The following is a 21,062-nucleotide window of genomic DNA, read 5'->3' as shown; positions in this document are numbered from 1 at the left end:
TTCGGAAAGCCTGGCTAATATTAATTGTTTTGCGTTCAGTCATGGTCACCAATCAGGGGTGTGCGGCAAATTTGCCGTTTGACGAGTTCGGCAAATTTGCGGAACTCGGAAAATGTTGAATTATGCCGCACACACCACTAATTGGATTTTAAAAAATTTGACTGAAACAATTGATTTTGTTCAAAAAATTATAGCAAAATTACATAAAATTAAGTTTTGGGCCGACCTTGGAGGACTCAAATTTTTGTGCTAAGAATTCAGTAATTTTCTCGTTTTTTGGAGTTTTCCCAGCACGGCAATTTTGCTGAATTTGCCGAGTTTGACGAGCCCGGCAAATTTGCCAAATTTACCTCGCTCGGAAAATATTGGAAAAAGATATTGGCCAAATTTACCGAGCTCGCCATGTTACCAATTTCACGTTAATCAAGTTATTTTAACATTTTTCAAAATTTTTCATAACACCTAATTTTCGAAAATTTCCGGAAACTTTTTTTGCAAATTATTTCCCAATTTCTCAGTAATATAGGCAGGTGTACTTAGTCATAAAATATGACAGCTAGGTGTCGGTAAAATTGTAGAAAATGTGTGTGTGTGTGTCTGTGAAAAAAAAACGGGGCGGATAGAGACACAAATGACCTTTTATGATATTATGCAAGAACAACCTTGTTGAACGGAATATTATTATTGAGGGGGCATCAAGTGCTTGTCGGCAAAGATTACCGAGTTGCCAAAATTTCAAAATTCTAGGTAGGCATATAGGCACCAAGTAGGCGTATGCCACCTTCAATGTAGGTACACCAAAAAGCATGGTGCACCGACAATTTATAAGATCGACTTTAACTGAAAACTATAGCCGGCTCCAAATGAATTATCATAAAAATTCATCATGCCATACCAAATCACCTGCCGCATCAAGTTGTGGCAATTAAAATGAGTAACGAGCACTTATTCGCCTGATTATTGGAAGTCAAGTAGCTCTAAAATTAGCTGAGAATGTTGTCATGAAGTTTTGGAAAATGTTGTTTGTGTTTACTTTGAACGTTGTTGAAAGGTGGAAATTTTGCGCGGGGAAACCCTACGTTTGATCTAGTGAACTTTAAAATTTTGAAAACATGGTAGACTTCATGCCTACTTACCGTCCTGCATGCCTGCCTAGACACGTACCTGTGCCGTATTTTTTCATTTTTTGCAAACTGCCGATTTGCCGTGTGCCTGAAAAAAATGTGCAAAACCACATATTGCCGAGAATTTTCGGCACTTGTCGTTTTTCCTTCGGCAAATTGACAATTTGATGGTTTGCCGCTTTGCCGGAAATGTTCAATTCCGGCAACTTGCCGATTTGCCGAAAAATTTGAATTCCGGCATTTTGCCAATTTGCCGGAAATTTTAATTCCGGCGATTTGCCGATTTGTTGGAAAAAATCGTTTGCCCCCCACTGCTGTGAATGACTACGGTAGTTTTGATTGACAGTCGAATTAGTAAATTCATAGGTACTGTAGTTTGATGGTACAAAAGTTAAATTTTGATATGTGGGATACGGTAGGTTACTGTAGCTTTGTGGTTTTATTTTTGTTTTTATGAATATTTGAACAAAATTTCAAAAAACCAGAGATCCCCTTGTTTACCAAATCACTTGAAATGTATAAGATATCATAGTCATTTTTTTCAATTTAATTCTATCTCTCACCCTTTCTAATTTCATTTCCATTGTGTATCTTAAAAGCTGCGAAAAAAGAAGAATAAGAAGCAGTGAACACCTGGTACAAGTAAGCACCAAGTACATATTGGGAGAGAAACATGGAATATGAGTGGGATTTTGAGTTTACCGTGGGAACTTTGTACCTCAGTTTTGGCAGATTATATCATGGGAGGGCGGCAAAGGATTTTTTTTGGCAAACGGCGAATCGGCAAAATGCCGGAACTGAAAATTTCCGGCAAATCGGTAGACCGGCAATTTGCCGACAAAAAATTTGCCGAACTGATTTTGGCTCATATCTAGGTTTGTTTTGAAGATATTTCAATATTATGGATGCAAAAGAAGTAAAACTAATATCTACCGCAAGGGTAGGCGGCAAATCGGAAAATTGCCGGAATTGAAATTTCCGACAAATCGACAAACCGGCAATATGCCAATTTGCCGAACAGCAATTTCCGCCCAGCCTGTCTACAGACTATAAAAAATTTTTGTATTTATTACTGTAACCATTCGTTGCATCCAATTTAAAAAATTCTACAAAAACCTCAGTGATCACAAAATTCATTCCGATACCTACCAACACCAACAATAACAAAAATGACTGAAACATTGTCATCTAAAACCAGCAAGCATTTTGTTTGATGTGTGTGTGGGGCAGGTGAAACCCCAATTTTCTTGTGCAGCCGGTTTATTAAGTCAAATATTTTCTCATTTCAAAATTTGTAGAATGTCTCGAGCTATTTTTGCATTTCTAATGACTTCATCAAAAGTGATGTGATTGGCTACAGAATTTTTTAGTAGAATGAGTAGTTGAATTGATCATTAATCACATAATTTGCAGTTGATTAAAAACAGTGCTGGAATTTAATAATGAGGGGGCTTTTGCCACGAATTGCAGACGATCTAAGAAATGGTTTTAAAAAATTAGCAATTATTGATTTTCCAAATTTCAATTACCGGATAGTTGATAACATAGAAAATTTGAAAAGTCGGCAACTTTGACAGGGCAGTAAATTGGTAAAAGTTTTTTGCCAAAATTAGTAGTAGAGTATTTCAGAAATTTCGGTAATTTCGACTATTTCCGAACTTGTTGGTTGCCGATATTATTGTGATATTGTGATTGCCAAAAAAGCCGAATTTGCCGAAAAATAGAAGAGTTGCAGAATTTTTCAATTTTAAGAAATCGGCGATTTCGGCACCTGGCAATATTTTTTTGAGAGTTGAAAGAAAAGTGGACTGGTTAAATGTGCAACTATAAAATTTCACTTCAGAAAATCTTTGCCAGAAAATTTTATATCAGAGCGTGGGAGGAAAACGATTTTTTCTGGCAAACCGGCAACTTGCAAAGTTGCCGGATTTGAAAATTTCCGGAAAATCTGCAAACCGGCAACTTACGATCTGCCAATTTAGAAAACAAAAAAAATTGCCGCCCACCCCTGTTTTATATATTAAAAAATTCAAAAATTGCCGTTCAAAACTTCCAAAATCCAAAAAATTTTCAATTTTGCAATAAATAAATCATCCTTCTCACCATACCCGTGAGGCATTTTATTGTCTCCTAAAGATATATGGATTAACGGGTATGATACACCTTCCTTGTCTTCCTCCTGCCAAACAGATGCACAAAAGGTTTCCCGACAACCGGGAGGGGTGAACGGATTACGCGGAGGAACAACATGATGGTGCATCAAATAGGTAAATGTGTCGGTATGTCTCTATAGACAAATTGTTTAACGAGGTAATATAAATTTGAAAGAGGTTAAGGGGGAGGTAGGAGATTGATGAGATATTCAATGATGATTGTAATGGTCTTGAGGATGTGTTTTTTTGGAGTTTAGGGGACCTGGTAGCTCTGGAATTTATAATGTTTATTGGCAAAATTGCCGAAATATTTGGCAATTGACCTAAAATTTTCGGCAATTTTTTTGGCAAACCACAATAAACAAAAATGCTTAACTCAATAGTTTTACCAATTTGCCAAAATGCCAAATTTTGCCAAATATCGAAACTGCTTGCCGAATTTGTCGGTTAAAATTAAGTTCGAGAACGGCCAAGATTTGTGGATTTTTAAAACTTTTCGCTGTGAGCAATTGACAAAGTTGCCGCTTCGAAAAACGTTTTAGCAACTGCCAAAGTTGGCAATACCTGATATGTTGGCAATGCATAAATTGTAGCTAAAAGTGTATTTTTTAAAATTTTGCTTTGAATTTCAAAAAAAAAATTCTCTCCAACTTTTCAAAAATATTCCAAATTTTTTTCAATTTTAAAACTCGTCCATTGCAAGGGTAAGAGGCAATTGCCGTTCGGCAAACTCTTTAATCGATAAATTCAGAAAATAGGCAATTTGCCGGTTTGCCGATGTGCCGGAAATTTTGATTATCGGCGAATTGCTTATTTGCCGTTTGCCAGATATTAATTTGCCGGAAGTTTTAGAGGGATTTTTTATAAACGGAAACACTTAAAACTGTGCTTTTTTTTAATTTTTCCTTTTTTCTTTAGATATTTTCATAGAATTTGCTTACTTTTCAAAATAGATGTTGGAACATTCATAGGAAGCGTATAATTTTGCCGAATAAAATTAAAATTCTGAAATTTCCAAAAAAAAACTGTGCAAAACCACAATTTGCCGTTTTTCCGCCAAAATCGAAAAATCGGCAATTTTTAATTCCGTAAGTTTGCGGAATTGCCGATTTGCCGTTTTTCCGGAAAAAAATCGTTTGTCGCCCAACCCTAACCCATCAAACCCTTGAACTTTGCTGAACTAGTAGAGGAGACAAAAGTTACGATAGCTTAAAATAACAATCTCTTATCAGTGAAAGTTGGCATCACCTCAAAAGCTCTAAAGAAATTTGACACCAACCAGATGTTCGCAACAGAAAGTCAAACGGGTATTGTTTAGTTTTGGGGGACTATACTTTTGAGTTGGAGATTGATGTACGAAATTTGAGAAGGTTTATCAAATTTTTTTATTATGTTATTGCAGTAGTACCATTCAAAAATAACTTCCGTCTCATAATAATCTGTCATAACTAGTAAATATAAGACATACTTAACTACAGTAGTCGTAGCTCAACGGAGCTCTCAAGAGAACTCATGAGCAATTTCAAATCAGAAGAATATAATTCGGTTTGTCATAGAAATCGTCAAGTCCTTGAAATATTAGTGTGTGTTGAATTCTCGTAAAAACTGGCGAATATGTAACTAGAGGTAACCAGAATTATAGATGTGCGCGTTTTTGACGGAAGAGGGGTGTAATTGAGTAGTCGAAGAAAATGGAAAGAGTTTATTGGAGGAAAAGTGAGATTTGAAATAGGGGGTTACGGTATTAAAAAAGTGGGCGGCAAATGATTTTTTCCGGCAAATCGGCAAATTGCCTGATTTTGACATTTACAGAAAATTGTTAAACCGGCAAACCGGCAAATTGCCAGAAATGAATGTTTCCGGCAAATCGACAAATCGGCAAATTGCCGGAATCGAAAATTTCCGCGAACCCGACAATTTGGCGGAATTGAAATAGTCCAGCAAACGGGCAAACCGGCAATTGGTCGATTTGCCGAATTTGCCGGAAAAACTCGACAAGTTGTAGTACATTTTTTGGATTTTCTTTTTGGAAATGGAAAAATAAATTTCAAGGCACAATTATACGCATCCTATAAATGTTAATTATATGAAAATATTTAAAGAAAACGGAAAAAATTTCCGGCAAACCGGCAAACCGGCAAATAGCCAAAATTGAAAATTTCCGGCAAACCGGCAAATCGATATAAGATGCTCTCAAAATACGATCAAATTCAAGTATATGTTGTTGTTTAAATTAAATTAGCAAACTCATAAAACAACTTGGTACCTCACCTCGATATGCCATATGGACCTAACTTTTATTGCTCGACCATCCAGTTGCACAGTAATAAAATTAGTCAAATGAGACATGGGGGAAAGTATATGTATAGGAGAAATAATGGGAGGGGAGAGTAATTTTAGTGAAACTGTGCAAAAATTATACATATAAGGAGTTTTTATTAAATACAAATTACATAATTGGAATTTTATAAAAATCAAACTAAATTTTAATTTTTTTACATTCGCAAAAAGGAGGTCAAAAAAGACAGGTGCTCGGCGCTCGGGCCTGAAGGCGGCAATAAATTCGCGTTCATATTAAGAATTGAAACGCGAATTAGAGTAATCGAAGGTGCCATCTTTCATGCGACCGAGCAGGTGTACTATTTCCAGGAAAATAGAGAAAAGTGGGTAATCGGCAAGGATGGATAATAGCTATTAAAAACAATTAGGACCATTTTCCATAAATTATTCATTTAAGACATAAGACTCTTTTTCTATTTTTTGTCAACTTTCTTAGCTTGCAAATTAGACGGAAGCTTTCTTTAACATCATAAATCACGAATTATGAGGCGCCTGAAATTTTTGAAAATTCGTGGAAAGTGTAGATCAGGTATACATGTAGTTCTTTGGAAAAAATTAGGTTTCCAAAAATATAACATTTTAAAAAATTAGGATTGAATAAAATTTGAAAAGGCTGAATAGTGTCACTTCAGAAAAAAAAACCAAACTCTACGACTTCTTCCAAAGTTGCCCTTGAAAAATGATATGGCTATGGGAAAAGTGTCAACTTTTGCCTAATTGGATTAAAATGACAGTTTTGCCGAAAAAACACCTCTTGAGGCATGCCGACACGGAATATGGATTACCGAACCAAATTCCGAAATCACAGCTGGAGATATTCACCTCGGCTTTTCCTTTTTGATGATGGTCAATTGAAGAGAGAGAAAAAACAATTGGAATGTATGAAGGTGAGAGATTGATAAATGTGAGATCTTTATTTTTAAGGGAGTCTTTTTTGGAGTATAGGTGACAGTAGGGACTATGGCAACTTGCCGATTTGCCGGAAATTTTTAATTCCTGCAATTTGCCGGAAAAAATCTTCAAATCATTTTTTGAAATTTTTCGAATTTTCAGAGGAACAAGTCTACATATACTATATTAGTTATACGAAAGCATAACCCCTATCAGAAAGATAGGCGGCAAGCAGGTAGGGATGCCTGAAACCTACAGACTTATTATAGGGAGCCGTAAAAATTTGGAATTCCTCAAAACCACTCAAATATTTTTTTCAAATTTTCGAACTAAAAAATCTATTCTGGTAATAATGTTCTTGTTCAAATTCACCCTGTGCCTTTATTCAAGCATACTTGCCTGCCTACCACATACCTAGGTGTTATGTATTGATATTGAATAAGAAGAGTTTATTGAGCAAGGAATAAGCAATATTGTAGTAAGCAGGTGTGCAGGATAGAAGAGTATATTAGATACTCGAGAAAATCAAGAACTGAATTGTCATCATAATAAATAACCAATACGGGGAATGTTGTGATAAGATCTTCACGTCCGGGCGAACACGTTAGTGCCACACAGGACGTTCACGTGACTTCCCAACACTAGGAAATAGGCGGTAGGCAGGCAGGCCTGCCTACATACATACCTATCATTGGAAGCCGTAAAATATTGAAATTTTCGATTTTTTATGCGCAAGTTTACCCTGTGCCTCCTTCAAGCATGTCTGCCTGCCTACCACCTACCTAGGAATTGGGTGGTATGTGTGCATGTCTGCCTACAAACCTACTATTGGAAGCCGTAAAATTTTGAAATTTTCGATTTTTTATGCTCAAATTCATCATGTGCCTTTTTTCAGGCATTTCTGCCTGCCTACCACCTACCTAGGAAGTATGCAATATGTAAGCATGTCTGCCTACAAGCCTACTATTGGAAGACATAATTTTTCGAAATGTTTTTAATACACAAGTTTACCTTGTACCTTCTTTCAAGCATTCCTGCCTACCTAATGTCTATCTAGAAAATAGGTGGTAGGCAGGTAGGCATGCCTGCAAGCTTACCTGCCTACCTACCTACTATTGTCACCCTTCAATTTCCCCCGATTCAATTCAAAAAAGTTCCAATCAATCTCGTTCATCAAACAACTTTCTACCGTAACCCCCCTTATAGGACATAATTAGACATGATAGAACTAGTTCGCCCTTCCAAGGAAGAGAGAGTTTAATTGAAATGAGACAGTGAGACAGAAAAGAGTAATCATTTATATAAAGAGGGAGAGGTGGTTTTGTGACCTTCCAGGATGAAAAAAAAGTCCCAAAGCGGGGAAGATGGTGTAATTGACTATTGTTTTCATTGGATTTGATTGATTTCAATTTCAAGGAGGAAAATTGGGAACATTTCTAAGGAAGTTTGGGGGAATTAATTGGAAATAGTTTGGGGATTCTGCACATAGTGATACCTAGATAACCGATAAAAGCACCCGGGATATTGAGATTATGAAGACAGTAATAAGTGATAAGCAATTGATAAATAGAAATAATTTTAATAACAGTCCTTGACTTCGTCCTCATTCGCATGGACATTCAGGGATGAGAGCATTTGACGGAGAATTAGAATCGACTCGTTTTCCGGCTGCGGTGCGAGCTCTTCGCAAAGGAGACGTCGGACATAGCGACTCAGCCAGCGATCCTGGAAATATATGAGATTTTTCAGAAACTTTTCAGAAAAAAAAAGAGCCGCTAAAATTTTAAATTTTCCAACTTTTTTGTAACAGAAGCTGGGATTATAGTGTATAGTTTATTTTGCGTTAATTAATAAGCATATTTTAAGATCGGCAAATCGACAAATTGCCGGAACTGCAAATTTCCGGAAAACAGGCATTTTGCCGAAAATGAACAATCCGTCAAATCAGCAAATTACCGAAACTGACAATTTCCGGCAAATTGGCAAATCGCCGAAAATGAAATTTCCGGCAAAACGACAAATTGCTGGGATTGATATTTTCCGGCAGAACGGCGAACCGGCAATTTGCCGAAAATGAAAATTTCTGGCGATTCGGCAATTTTCCTATTTGCCGAATTTACTCGGAAAACGGCAATTTGTCGAAAATGAAAAATTCGGCAAATCGGCAAATTGCCGGAACTGCATTATTCCGGCGAATCGGAAAACCGGTAATATGCCGATTTGCCGAATTTACCGGGAAAACGGCAAATTGTGGATTTGCCCATTTTTTTTTTGGAAATTTCAAAATTTCAATTTTAATCGGCAAAATTGTACGCATTATATGAATGTTCCTACATCTATTTTTCCGGCAATTTGCCGAAAATGGGCAAATCGGCAAACAGGCAATTTGCCGATAATCAAAATTTCCGACAAATCGGAAAATTGCGGGAATTGAAAATTTCCGGCAAATCGGCAAACCGGCAATTTTCTTATTTGCCGATTTATTGACAAAAAAATTTAATTGGTTCGGTTTTGTAAAAAAAATATCCTGGAATTGGCAAATCGGCAATTTGCCGAAAATGAAAATTTCCGGCAAACCAGCAACTTGCCGAATTTGCCAAAAAAAAAAAATGCCGCACCGGCTAAGAGATAAACGACCAAAATTTTGAAATTCTGTTTTTCGACGAAAAAAAAACTATTTTGTGGTCAACTTTCTATTGCCTAGTCAGTGATTTTTCTTTCGTAGCAAAAACTACAGTAACTCTTTAAATGACTATGGTAGCACTTGTGTCGATTTACGGGATCTATTTTTCTGATTTTTTGCTCAATTTTAACATTCTATCGATCATTAAATGATTTTAATTAATTTCCAAAATCCAGCCCGTAAATCGATAAAAGCGCTACAGTACTCATTTAAAGGGTTACTGTATTTTTCGCTACGAGATATTTTGCGCAGCAATTATGAATTTCCTACGCACATTTTTATACTCTGTGATCACATCGATCACCCGATCCTTGAGCTGAGCCTTTCCGAGAGCTTTTTCTGCGAGCTTTATCGCCTCCTGTCGCATCTCCATTCCATCATCGGACAGCCCAGCGTCGAGATATTTCTCCAGCTCCTCTGCAGACAGCGAATCGAAAAAGTCCGGGTTGCTTAGGTACTTCATGCAAATCAGTTTTGGAGCAGGATCGGCCGATTCGAGAAGGAAGTGTCGAATGAGATCTTCCGGGATTCCTCCGTAATGATCACGCATTAGTTTCAGCACCGAGCACATCACGTATGGGGAGTTACGGTTGTTTTGTGATAGGGCTTGGATGTCTTCTGTAAAATATGAACATATAGGAGTTTTTTTAGTTTTTCGCAATTTTTCTGGTTTTGTATTGTTTTCTCTACATTAAAAAATATACATTGCCGGAAATTTTAATTTCCGGCAATTTGCCAGTTTGCCGATTTGCCAGAAATTTTCAGTTCCGGCAATTTGCTGGTACTGAAAATCAAGCTGAAAAAAATTGCAGTATTAAATGAAAAGATAATTTTATTTAATTGGAAAAACAATTTTTTTTGAGGAGCATTTTCTGTTTTTAGAGAAAATTATTAATTTAAAAATAGTTTTTTTGTTCATAAATTTGCAAAAACAAAAATAATTTTTAAAAATTTCGTTTAAAAAAATTCAAAAAAAGTTTTTTTTGGCAAATTCGGCAAGTTGTCGGTTTGCCAATTTGGCGGAACTTTTCAACTCCCGCAAATTGCCGATTTGTCGGAAATTTTCATTTTCGGAAAATTTCCGATTTGCCGGAAACTTTCATTTTCTTTGCTGTTTTCTGTTCGAGTATTTAAGAAGTCGGCATTTTAAGTGAAAATCCTTTTTTTTTTAATTTTTTAAAACAATTTTTGAATTATTTTTTTAATTCAATTTTGTTTTTAAAAAAATCAGAATTTTTTCCCCGAAATCTTTGAACATTTTTTTTTGGTTTTTCAGATGAAAATGACACAAAATTCAAATCTATTGATTTTTTTTGCAGAAAAAAATATTTTTCAATTTATCTCTGCAATAAATTTTTTAATTTATTTGTCTTTCCACATAAAATTGGTTTTTTTAATTTTTTAAAATCAATTTTCACCAAAAAACATCCAAAAATTTCCTCAATTTTCCACCAAAACACACCATTTTCCGGCAAAAAGCACGGGAAAATGTATGCAATTTCCAGTGCAGTATCAGTCTGTTCCCAAGCTGATTCCAGCATCGACGTTCTGATCATGTTCGTCAAAAGTGTGCGGAGGCGATTTTTGAAGTCGCTGAACTCGGGAAACTCGAAAACATCCGGGCCGTAAATTCGGAAGAGCTCTTGGAGCAGAGAACGAGACTCGAGAACTCGGCCACCAAGCGATTCGAAGAGTTGTGCCATTTGTTGGTGGGATGCACGGGGAGCCAAGCTGGAAGGATTTTGGAATGTAGAATAAAAATGGAATTTTGGCAATTTTATTTGACTTTTTTCTAATTATTTTTTATTTGAAATTTTTTGTTTTTTTTTAATATCATTACCTATATATAAAAAAATAGTGTCCGTTTGTTAACAAGTGACGTCATAGCTTACAAAGGCAAGGCGTTTTCGGCTGTTAAAGGGATATTCGTTTGGGGTTAGTAGGGGGATATGGGCGGGGTACTGTAGTAGTACTGTAGTAGTACTGTAGGAGTACTGTAGGAGTACGGTAGGATTACTGTAGTTTGGGAAAAATTGTGTTTTTGTCTTTTGAAGAGATATAGGTTTGTGGTTAGTAGTGGGATATGGTCGGGGTACTGTAGTAGTACTGTAGAGGTACTGTAGGAGTACTGTAGGATTACTGTAGTTTAGGAAAAATTGAGTTTTTGTCTTTTGAAGAGATATAGGTTTGGAGTTATTAGTGGGATATGGTCGGGGTACTGTAGTAGTACTGTAGAGGTACTGTAGGAGTACTGTAGGATTACTGTAGTTTAGGAAAAATTGAGTTTTTGTCTTTTGAAGAGATATAGGTTTGGGGTTAGTAGTGGGATATGGTCGGGGTGCTGTAGTAGTACTGTAGAGGTACTGTAGGAGTACTGTAGGATTACTGTAGTTTAGGAAAAATTGAGTTTTTGTCTTTTGAAGAGATATAGGTTTGGAGTTATTAGTGGGATATGGTCGGGGTACTGTAGTAGTACTGTGGAGGTACTGTAGGAGTACGGTAGGATTACTGTAGTTTATGAAAAATTGTGTTTTTGTCTTTTGAAGAGATATAGGTTTGCGGTTAGTAGTGGAATATGGTCGGGGTACTGTAGTAGTACTGTAGGAGTACTATAGGATTACTGTAGTTTGGGAAAAATTGACTTTCCGTCTTTGGAAGGGAAATTGGAAACTTCGGGAAAATTCTGAAATGTTCCAGAACCTTCTGGGAATTTCTGGAAAATTCTAGAATGTTCCAGAACCTTCTGGAAAATTCTGAAAAGCTTTAGAACCTTCTGGAAAATTCTAGAAAATTCTGGAATGTTCCAGAACTTTCTGGAAAATTCGAAAAAATTCTGGATTGTTCTAGAACCTTCTGGAAAATTTAAAAAAATGTTGCTGCGAGATCTTCGTGGCGAGACCCATTGTGGCGAGACCCATCGTGGCGAGGCCCATCGTTGTGAGACCCATCGTGGTGAGACGCATCGAGGTGAGACCCATCGTGGTGAGACCCATCGTGGTAAGACCCATCGTGGTGAGACCCATCGTGGTGAGACCCATCGTGGTGAGACCCACCGTGGTAAGACCCAAAATTTTGGCTGGAAATTTAAATTTTCTGTGAAAAATATTTTGGCGGGAAATTTAAATTTTCTGTGAAAAATATTTTGGAGGGAAATTTAAATTTTCTGTGAAAAATATTTTGGAGGGAAATTTAAATTTTCTGTGAAAAATATTTTGGCGGGAAATTTAAATTTTCTGAAAAAAATATTTTGGCGGGAAATTTAAATTTTCTGAAAAAAAATATTTTGGCGGGAAATTTAAATTTTCTGAAAAAAATATTTTGGCGGGAAATTTAAATTTTCTGTGAAAAATATTTTGGAGGGAAATTTAAATTTTCTGTGAAAAATATTTTGGAGGGAAATTTAAATTTTCTGTGAAAAATATTTTGGCGGGAAATTTAAATTTTCTGAAAAAAAATATTTTGGCGGGAAATTTAAATTTTCTGTGGAAATTTCTGGAAATTTTGAAAAAATTCTCGAATGTTCCAGAACTTTCTAGAAAAATCGGGAAAATTCTGGAATGTTCCGAAAAATTGAGCTTAGAGCCATAGAAGAGGTAGTTATTTGGGAGTTGATCGGGGATCAAGTCAAGGTACTGTAGTGGTACTATAGGGGTACTGTAGGTATACGGTAGGGTTACTGTAGTTTTGGAAAATTTGACTTTTTGTCCTTTGAAGAGGTATTGGGTTAGGAGTCGGTGGAGGATAATGTCAAGGTACTGTAGTGGTATTGTAAGGTTACTGTCTTGGTCAAAAAGTAACAGAAAGTTTTCATACTGTCTGTGAATTTTTGAAACATGCATATCGTAGAAAAATACATACATGTAACAGTGCCAGTAAACCGCGTTTTAAGTGTTTCAAGTTTTTTTCATGATGAGAAATTTTTTGAGTGATTGAAGGTATGTGTGTCAAATACTTTTAATAGTGCCAGTCGTTGCCCGCGCCGTAGGCGCGGGCAGCGGCTGGTTTTTTAATAAAAAAAAAGAATCCAAAACATCAGAAATGTTCATGTTTCTTCAGTTTCTGGAATTTTTAATTTTTTTAATTTTTTTGCCGGAATTGAAAATTTCCGGCAAATTGTGGTTTTGCACTTTTTTTTTGGATATTTCAGAATTTCAATTTCAATCGGCAAAATTCCTAAGAATGTTCTTACATCTTTTTTGAAAAGGGAGAAAATTATATGAAAATATCTAAAGAAAACGGGCAATAAATTTCATAAAGGCACGCCAAAAACTTCCGGCAAATCGGTAAACCGGCAATTAAATTTTGCGATTTGCGAAATTTGCCGAACGGCAATTCCAATGCCACAAATCAAATGTTAATGTAATAGAACCAAAATTCTAAAAAGATAGAAAATTTTAAAAAATTTCAACCTTTGAATTTTGAATTTCCGTGAACTTTCTCCCCCCACAATTTCTCATATATAAAGCCTCCGAAAATCAATAAAATTCATATCTTCTCACTGTACAAGATTCAATAACTCTCGGAAGCGAAAAAATAATAATGATCTCGCAAGTGAGTTTTCTGTCAGAATTCTTGATATTTTCCAAGCTTCTCGTTTCCAGATCATTATGCTATTAACTCTCAATGCACTGCCATTTGTGCTGGTCAATTGTGGGGGTAAGAAGAAGCCAGCGCCTCCGCCAAAAGCCGCCGCTAAGCCTATGGCAGCGCCCGCTGGAGGAGCTGGTGGAGCTGGTGGAGCTGGTGGAGCCGGAAAAAGCGACTCATTCGATTCGAAGAAACAGGACATTCCATCGTCAAAAAAGGAAGAGCCAGTGGCTCCAAAGAAAGAGGATGTGGGTTATTTTCGGCATTTGTTTAAAGGTGGTGTAGTCGAATTTTTTATTGCTTTATTAGACTCAAAATTGTCTGAAAACACCGAATTTCATGATGAAACTTCTTGAAAACTTTTCAAAAAAAAGTTATGGCCTCTTGAAAAATGGCCTAAATTAGTGAAAATTTGAAATTTGACCGACTGATCGTTGTCGCAGCGGCTGGAAACAATTTTTTTTTGAAATTGTCGTCTAATTTTGGTTATAGATGTTAATTATCTTGCGTTTTCAGCTTTATATAGGTATTTAAAAGTCGATGGACGAAGAGAATTGATGAAAAAAATTTGACAAATCTCTTCGTCCATCGACTTTTAAATACCTTAATGAAGCTGAAAACGCAAGATAATTAAAATCTATAACCAAAATTAGACGACAATTTCAAAAAAAATTGTTTCCAGCAGCCGCGACAATGATAAGTTGGTCAAATTTCAAATTTTCACTAATTTAGGCCATTTTTCAAGAGGCCATAACTTTTTTTTGAAAAGTTTTCAAGAAGTTTCATCATGAAATTCGGTGTTTTCAGACAATTTTGAGTCTAATAAAAAAAATTTAAAAATTCGACTACACCACCTTTAAAGACAAAACAACATTTTTTTAGGAGGGCAACTACGAGGAGCTCGCCATCCCACAATAGCTCTCCATGTTCAATTGATGATAATAAAGTTTTTGAAATGTCCCGTTTTTTGTCTGTCGCAAGTTGAAAAATTTAGGAGGTCATGTGGTTCGCCAGAGCCGGACATCTACCGGCACGTGGTGTCAGGCTGTGTCATTGTGGTTTGATCTACGAAAAATGCTGGTTTTTTCCCCATTTTTTGTAGATCAACGTAGATCAATCCAAAATGAGACACAGATTTGCCGAAAATTTTCGGCAAACAATTTTCCGGCAAATCAGCAATTTCGGCAATTGCCGGTTTTGGAAGTTTTTGGCAATCGGCAAGCCGCCAATAATTTTTTTTTTGGAAATTTTAGAATTTCAATTGTAATCGGCAAAATTGTGCGCATTCTATGAATGTTCCTACATCTATTTTAGAAAAGAAAACGGGAAAATGTTTCAAAAAAGCAGTTTTAAGTGTTTCCGTCTTTAAAAAAAAATCGTCTAAAAACTTCCGGCAAAAAGATATCCGGCAAACCGGCAAATCGGCAAATCGGCAATTTGCCGAAATAGGGAATTTCTGGCAAATCGGAAATTTGCACAGATTGGGAATTTCCGAAAAAATCGGCAATTTGCACAAATTGGGAATTTCCGGCAAATATGCAATTTGCCCAAATTGGGAATTTCCGACAACTCGGCAAACTGGATCATTGCTGGAAATAAAAATTCCCGGCAAACCGGCAAATCGGCAATTGGCCCGAATCGGGAATTTCCTGCAAACCGGCAATTTGCCCAAATTGGAATGTCCTGGCAAATCGACAAACTGGCAATTTGATGGAAATTAAAATTTCTTGCGAATCGGCAAACCGGCAATTTGCCGAAAATGGGAATTTCCGACAAATCGGCAATTTGCCGAAATTGGGAATTTCCGACAACTCGGCAAACTGGCAATTTTCCCCAAATTGGGAATTTCCAGCAAACCGGCAATTTTCACAAATTGAAATTTTCCGGCAAATCGACAAACTGGCAATTTGCTGCAAATAAGAATTTCCGGCAAACCGGCAAGTTGTCGAGTTTGTCGACAAAAAAATTGCCTAGCTGGAATTCAGTTTTCAGCTTCTCAAATTAAAAAAAATTAATTTCTATTATGTTTTTAGGAATTTTTAAATCGATATTCTCAATTTTGAAAAAAAAAAATTTTTTAATCCAATTTTTCCTACTTTTTTGGTACTTTTTTTCCAATTTTTCGAATTTTATTTCTGGCACCCACCTGCTCAAAAGACCCGTCACCTCCCCAATAGTAATCTTGCTCTCAATCTTAACATCAACGATCAACTGCTCGAAAAACGTCTTAAAATGTCGTTCATTCATCCGATGCAGAATCTTCGTCTTATGATAAATTTTGACGGCTGGCGAATAGAGAAGCATATCGATTAGTTGATCCACATTCTCAATCAGATGATCATTATCACGGTAGGCTTCGATTCCGTCACATGGATTGGGATTCAGGGCGAGTAGGAGACTGATGACGTCAACGCGATTCGACTCGTTCGACCATGAGCCAGGTGTCAGCGGAATTGTCAGATTTGAGTGGATTCTGTAAAAAAAAATAATTTTTTTCCAAAAATGTTGAAGATTTTTCGGTAGACAGTTGATTTTGTAATTAAATCAGGGATGGGCGGCAATTGCAGTTTGGCAAATCGGCAAATTGCCGGTTTGCCGGAAATGTTCAATCCCGGCAATTTTCCGATTTGCCGGAATTTTCATTTTCAGAAAATTGCCGATTTGCCGGATATCAACCTGCCGTAAATGTATGATCATTCATAGGATACGTACAATTTTGCCGTTTTTTCGGCGAATTTGGCGAATCGGCAAAGTGCCAAAATTGAAAATTTTTAGATTTTGGAAGTTTTGCACGGTAATTGTGAAACTTTTTAATATATAAAACAGGGGTGGGCTGTAATTTTATTTTGTTTTCAAGTTCGGCAAATCGTCAAGTTGCCGGTTTGCCGGAAATTTTCATTCCGGCAATTTGCCGGTTTGCCGATTTGCCGGATATCTAGCGGGTTTTTTATGAGAGATTAAGATCACTATTGGGGAGGTGACGGGTCTTTTGAGCAGGTGGGTGCCAGAAATAAAATTCGAAAAATTGGAAAAAAAGTACCAAAAAAGTAGGAAAAATTTGATTAAAAAATTTTTTTTTTCAAAATTGAGAATATCGATTCAAAAATTCCTAAAAATATAATAGAAATTAATTTTTTTTAATTTGAGAAGCTGAAAACTCAATTCCAGCTAGGCAATTTTTTTGTCGACAAACTCGGCAACTTTGCCGGAAATTCTTATTTCCAGCAAATTGCCAGTTTGTCGATTTACCGGCACTTTCCAATTTGTGAAAATTGCCGGTTTGCTGGAAATTTTCAATTTCAATTTGCTCACTTTTCAAAAAAAAAAACGATTAAAATTGAAATTCTGAAATTTCCAAAAAAAAAAACCACAATTTGCCGAAACTTTTCGGTAATTGCCGTTTTTTTTCGGCATATTCCGCAAATCGGCAAATTTCGAAATTTTGAGTTTCGGTAGTATGCCGACTTGCCGGAAATTTTCAGTTCCGAAAATTTGCCGATTTGCCGTTTGCCGAAACATTACAATTGGTAAAAAATCTAAAAATTTCTAGTAAAAATATAGTCATATATTTGAAAATTCCTATGCACTTTTTTTTTTAGAAATTTCACTAAAATCACTTCCGCATTAGAAAAATCTGCAAAAAAATGTTAAGACTTTATAGTGAAAAATTATCAAATCTAGAAAAATCGATATTTTTCGAAAAAAAAATCTGAGAAACAGTGAAATTCAAAAAATGGCATAAAAATTGGAATTTCAAAAAAAAATTTAATTTTTTTTCGCAATAATTTGAAAAAAAAAAGATTAATTATCAAATCTAGAAAAAATCGATTTTTTTTCAACAAAAAATTTGATAATTTACCACTATAAAGTCAGTAAAAAATTAATTTAAAAAAAAAATTAAAAATTCACATTTTTAACAAAAAAAAAAGAATTCGGAATTTAAAAAATTTTGAGTGAATTAAGAAAAAAACATAATTACGTTTAAAATCGAATTTCCAAATGAAAAAAAACCTCAAAACTAATGAAAAAATTGAGGTATAAAATTTTTTACTAAAAAAAAATTTGTTCACATTAATTTTAAATAAAATTTAGGTAACTTTTTAGCAACATTTAAAATTTTTGTTTTCTAAATTCCTGAAAATCCCTTACTCCTTCAACTTGACAAGAAGCTTCAGCGACCTCTCGCCTTGCCTCGGCGAATTTCTCAAACTCTCCACATAAGTGATACATTCCTCGGCTGCCAAATCCATAGCATATCTGCTGAGGATCTGTGTCGCCGCATCGGCAATACACGAAGATGGGCTCGCGCGGCTTCTTCTCGCGAATATTTCCACTGCTCCAGAGATGATAAGGAGCCGGCGAGCTTCTGTGGAAGGTACTTGACAGATGAAGTCAGAATATCGACGGCGGAGGAATACGGATGTGTGTTCCTGGTCAATCTCGTTGATAGCCCAGCGGATTACGGCTGAAATTAAAAAAAAACATTTTTTTTGTTTTTGGTTTTTTTTTGAATTTTTTGAGAATGAAAATTTTCGGCCGATCAAGAAATTGCCGGAATTGTAATTTCCGGCAAATCGGCAATATGCGGGAATTAAAAATTTCCGGCGAATCGGCAATATGCGGGAATTGAAATTTCCGGCAAATCAGCAAATCGGCAAAGTGCCGAAAGTGGGAATTTCCGGCAAATCAGCAAGTTGCTGGAATTGAAAATTTCCGGCAAACCGGCAAAATGCATGAATAGAAAATTTCCGGCAAATGGGCAATTCGCCGAAAACGAAAGTTTCCGGCAAATCGGCAAATTGCCGGAATTGGAAATTTCCGGCAAATCGGCAAATTGCCGGAATTGGAAATTTACGGCAAATCGGCAAATTGCTGAAATTGAAAATTTCCGGCAAATCGGCAAATTGCTGAAATTGAAAATTTCCGGCAAATCGGCAAATTGCTGAAATTGAAAATTTCCGGAAAATCGGCAAATTGCCGGAATTGGAAATTTACGGCAAATCGGCAAATTGCTGAAATTGAAAATTTCCGGCGAATCGGCAAATTGCTGAAATTACAAAATTTCCGACAAATCGGCAAATTGCCGGAGTTGGAAATTTCCGGCAAATCGGGAAGTTGCCGGAATTGAAAATTTCCGGCAAATATGCAGTTTGCCGGAATTAAAAATTTCCGGCAAATTGGCAACCTGCCGGAATTGCCCAAATTAAACATTTCCAACAAATCGGGAAATTGCCGGAGTTGAAAATTTCCGGCAAATCAGCAATATGCCGGAATTAAAAATTTCCGGCAAATCGGCAAAGTGCCGGAATTAAAAATTTCCGGCAAATCGGCAATTTACCGGAATTGAACGTTTCCCGCAAATCGGCAAATTAGCGGAATTGAGCATTTCTAGCAAATCGGAAAATTGGCGAATTGCCCGAATTGAAAATTTCCGGTAAATCAGCAAATTGCCGGAATTTGAAATTTCCGGCAAATCGGCAATTTCCCGAAAATGAAAATTTCCGGCAAGTCGGTAAATTGCCGGAATTGAAAAAAAGTTCCGGAAAATTGGCGAATTGCCCGAATTGAAAATTTCCGGCAAATCAGCAAATTGCCGGAATTTAAAATTTCCGGCAAATCGGCAAACTGCCAAATTGTCGATTTTGTCGACGCTCACAAATATCTGTTTCAGGTATTTGGCAAAAAAAGTTAATTTCAAATTAAGAATTTTAATTTTTCCGAATTATTAAGAATTATTAATATTTTCGGATATATTTTTTTTGTGCAAAAAAAAATCAATAATGTTGATATAATTAATTTTTTCCAGAATTCATGCAAAAATTGGCGGAAAATTTTAAATCTTGAATTTTTAGAAATTTTAAAAATTCGCACTAATTTCCTTAATTTCATTGAAACTTTCAAGGTTTCTGTAGCCAAATTCTTCATTTTTCCATCAATTTTCCTCAAAAATCGATTCTTACACAGCCATGCTTCAGGCTTTCGAATCGCAAAGACATCTGGATTGACATAGAGCTTGAAAAGATCATCCAGAAGCTTCAGTGGACGGGATTGGGGAAGAAGAGCTTCACTTCCTTGAATAAATTCGAGCACAAGGTCGTCGTCGTGTAATTTCTGGAATTTTTTTTTGAAAAATAAAAATTTTTTTTAGTTTTAGAGCTCGAAAATTGTGATTTTTGTGCAATTTTTTTGCATTTTTTTCGCGCCAAAATATTGTGATTTTCCCCGAACTTTTATAAATTCCATCCCGATTCCCTTACATGCTTGGTCATCGCCTCGTCGAGCAACCGAATGACCATCTGAATCGGAATGCATTTACTCTCGAAATCGATGCTCCGAACGAAATTCCGAACCACTGTGAGGCTTGTCTCTGCAAAAAATTGCCACTTTGCCGGAAATTTTCATTTTTGGCAAATTGCCGGTTTGTCGTTTGCCGGATATCAAAATGCAAAACACTGAGTTTTTTTTGTTGTAATTTTCCCGTTTTCTTTAAATATTTTCATATATCAAAAAAATGTGAAAAATCACAATTTGCCGGAAATTTTCATGTCCAACAATTTGCCGATTTGCCGGAAATTTTCAAGTCCAACAATTTGCCGATTTGCCGGAAATTTTCAATTCTGGCAATTGGTCAATTTGCCGGAAATTTTCAATTACTGCAATTCGCCGATTTGCCGAAAATTCTAAAGTCCGGCAATTGACCAATTTGCCGGAAATTTTCAATTACTGCAATTTGCCGATTTGCCGGAAATTTCCAACTCCGGCAATTTGCCGATTTGCCGAAATTTTCAATTTCAGCAATTCGCCGATTTGCCGGAAATTCTAAAGTCCGGCAATTGGCTAATTTGCCGGAAATTTTAAATTAATGCAATTCGCCGATTTGCCGGAAATTTTCAAGTCCAACAATTTGCCGATTTGCCGGAAAATTGTTTTTCTTTAAATTTGAGAAAAAAGTCCCATGCGCCTTTAAACTGAATTGCGCCAATATTCCAGGAATGTATAATAACCTTCAAACTGAATGCTATCGACGAGTTTATCGATTAGTGTGTCGTCAAATGAATGCGGGAGCTCATCGTACACGGAGCAAATCGAGACGAGCCGTTCTAGTAAAAGGTCCATTTTGTCTGAAATAATTATTGAAAAATCTTTTAAAAAATCGAATTTTATCGAGGAAAAGCTAATTTTTTTTCGATTTTATCTCACTAAATTCCAAAAAAAATTGATTTTTAAAAATCAGTGTAATCTCCAGTAAAATCCACGTGGAATTCCAGAAAAAAACCTCAAAAA

At 36.0% G+C, this 21,062-nt stretch overlaps 2 protein-coding genes across 3 annotated transcripts; one reads left to right on the top strand and one right to left on the bottom strand.

Moving 5' to 3' along the window:
• Positions 1-7,788: 7,788 nt before the first annotated feature.
• Positions 7,789-20,899, bottom strand: R05H10.3. Of its 2 annotated transcripts, NM_001027098.4 has the most exons (8): positions 20,783-20,899; positions 20,036-20,145; positions 19,739-19,889; positions 17,928-18,243; positions 15,925-16,251; positions 10,654-10,922; positions 9,466-9,809; positions 7,789-8,233 (listed from the first exon to the last, which is right to left on the bottom strand). In NM_001027098.4, exons 1-8 carry the CDS (start codon positions 20,892-20,894, stop codon positions 8,087-8,089), a joined length of 1,776 nt encoding a protein of 591 aa, NP_001022269.1. In that variant the 5' UTR covers positions 20,895-20,899; the 3' UTR covers positions 7,789-8,086. The 2 variants fall into 2 exon arrangements, with proteins under 2 accessions (NP_001022269.1, NP_001022270.1); NM_001027099.4 differs by lacking the exons at positions 19,739-19,889; positions 20,036-20,145 and having other exon boundaries at positions 7,797-8,233.
• On the top strand, positions 13,690-14,741 carry Y53F4A.2 (uncharacterized protein). The gene is made up of 3 exons (NM_064679.4): positions 13,690-13,742; positions 13,793-14,026; positions 14,661-14,741. The coding sequence occupies exons 1-3, from the start codon at positions 13,731-13,733 to the stop codon at positions 14,694-14,696; spliced, it is 282 nt and encodes a 93-aa protein (NP_497080.2). The 5' UTR covers positions 13,690-13,730; the 3' UTR covers positions 14,697-14,741.
• Positions 20,900-21,062: the final 163 nt, after the last annotated feature.

This window comes from Caenorhabditis elegans, chromosome II (assembly GCF_000002985.6).
Source record: "Caenorhabditis elegans chromosome II".
Lineage (NCBI taxonomy): Eukaryota > Metazoa > Nematoda > Chromadorea > Rhabditida > Rhabditidae > Caenorhabditis > Caenorhabditis elegans.
This window is presented reverse-complemented; position numbering and strand designations above follow the sequence as displayed.

Excerpts from the sequence above, each read along its gene's own strand:
- Y53F4A.2 (NM_064679.4), top strand. Across the intron at positions 14,027-14,660 it reads TGGCTCCAAAGAAAGAGGAT|GAGGGCAACTACGAGGAGCT; the intron begins GTGGGTTATTTT and ends ACATTTTTTTAG.
- R05H10.3 (NM_001027098.4), bottom strand. The coding sequence starts at position 20,894 with ATGGACCTTTTACTAGAACGGCTCGTCTCGATTTGCTCCGTGTACGAT. Across the intron at positions 20,146-20,782 it reads CGATAGCATTCAGTTTGAAG|AGACAAGCCTCACAGTGGTT; the intron begins GTTATTATACAT and ends AATTTTTTGCAG. Across the intron at positions 10,923-15,924 it reads GTGACGGGTCTTTTGAGCAG|CTTGGCTCCCCGTGCATCCC; the intron begins GTGGGTGCCAGA and ends AAATCCTTCCAG.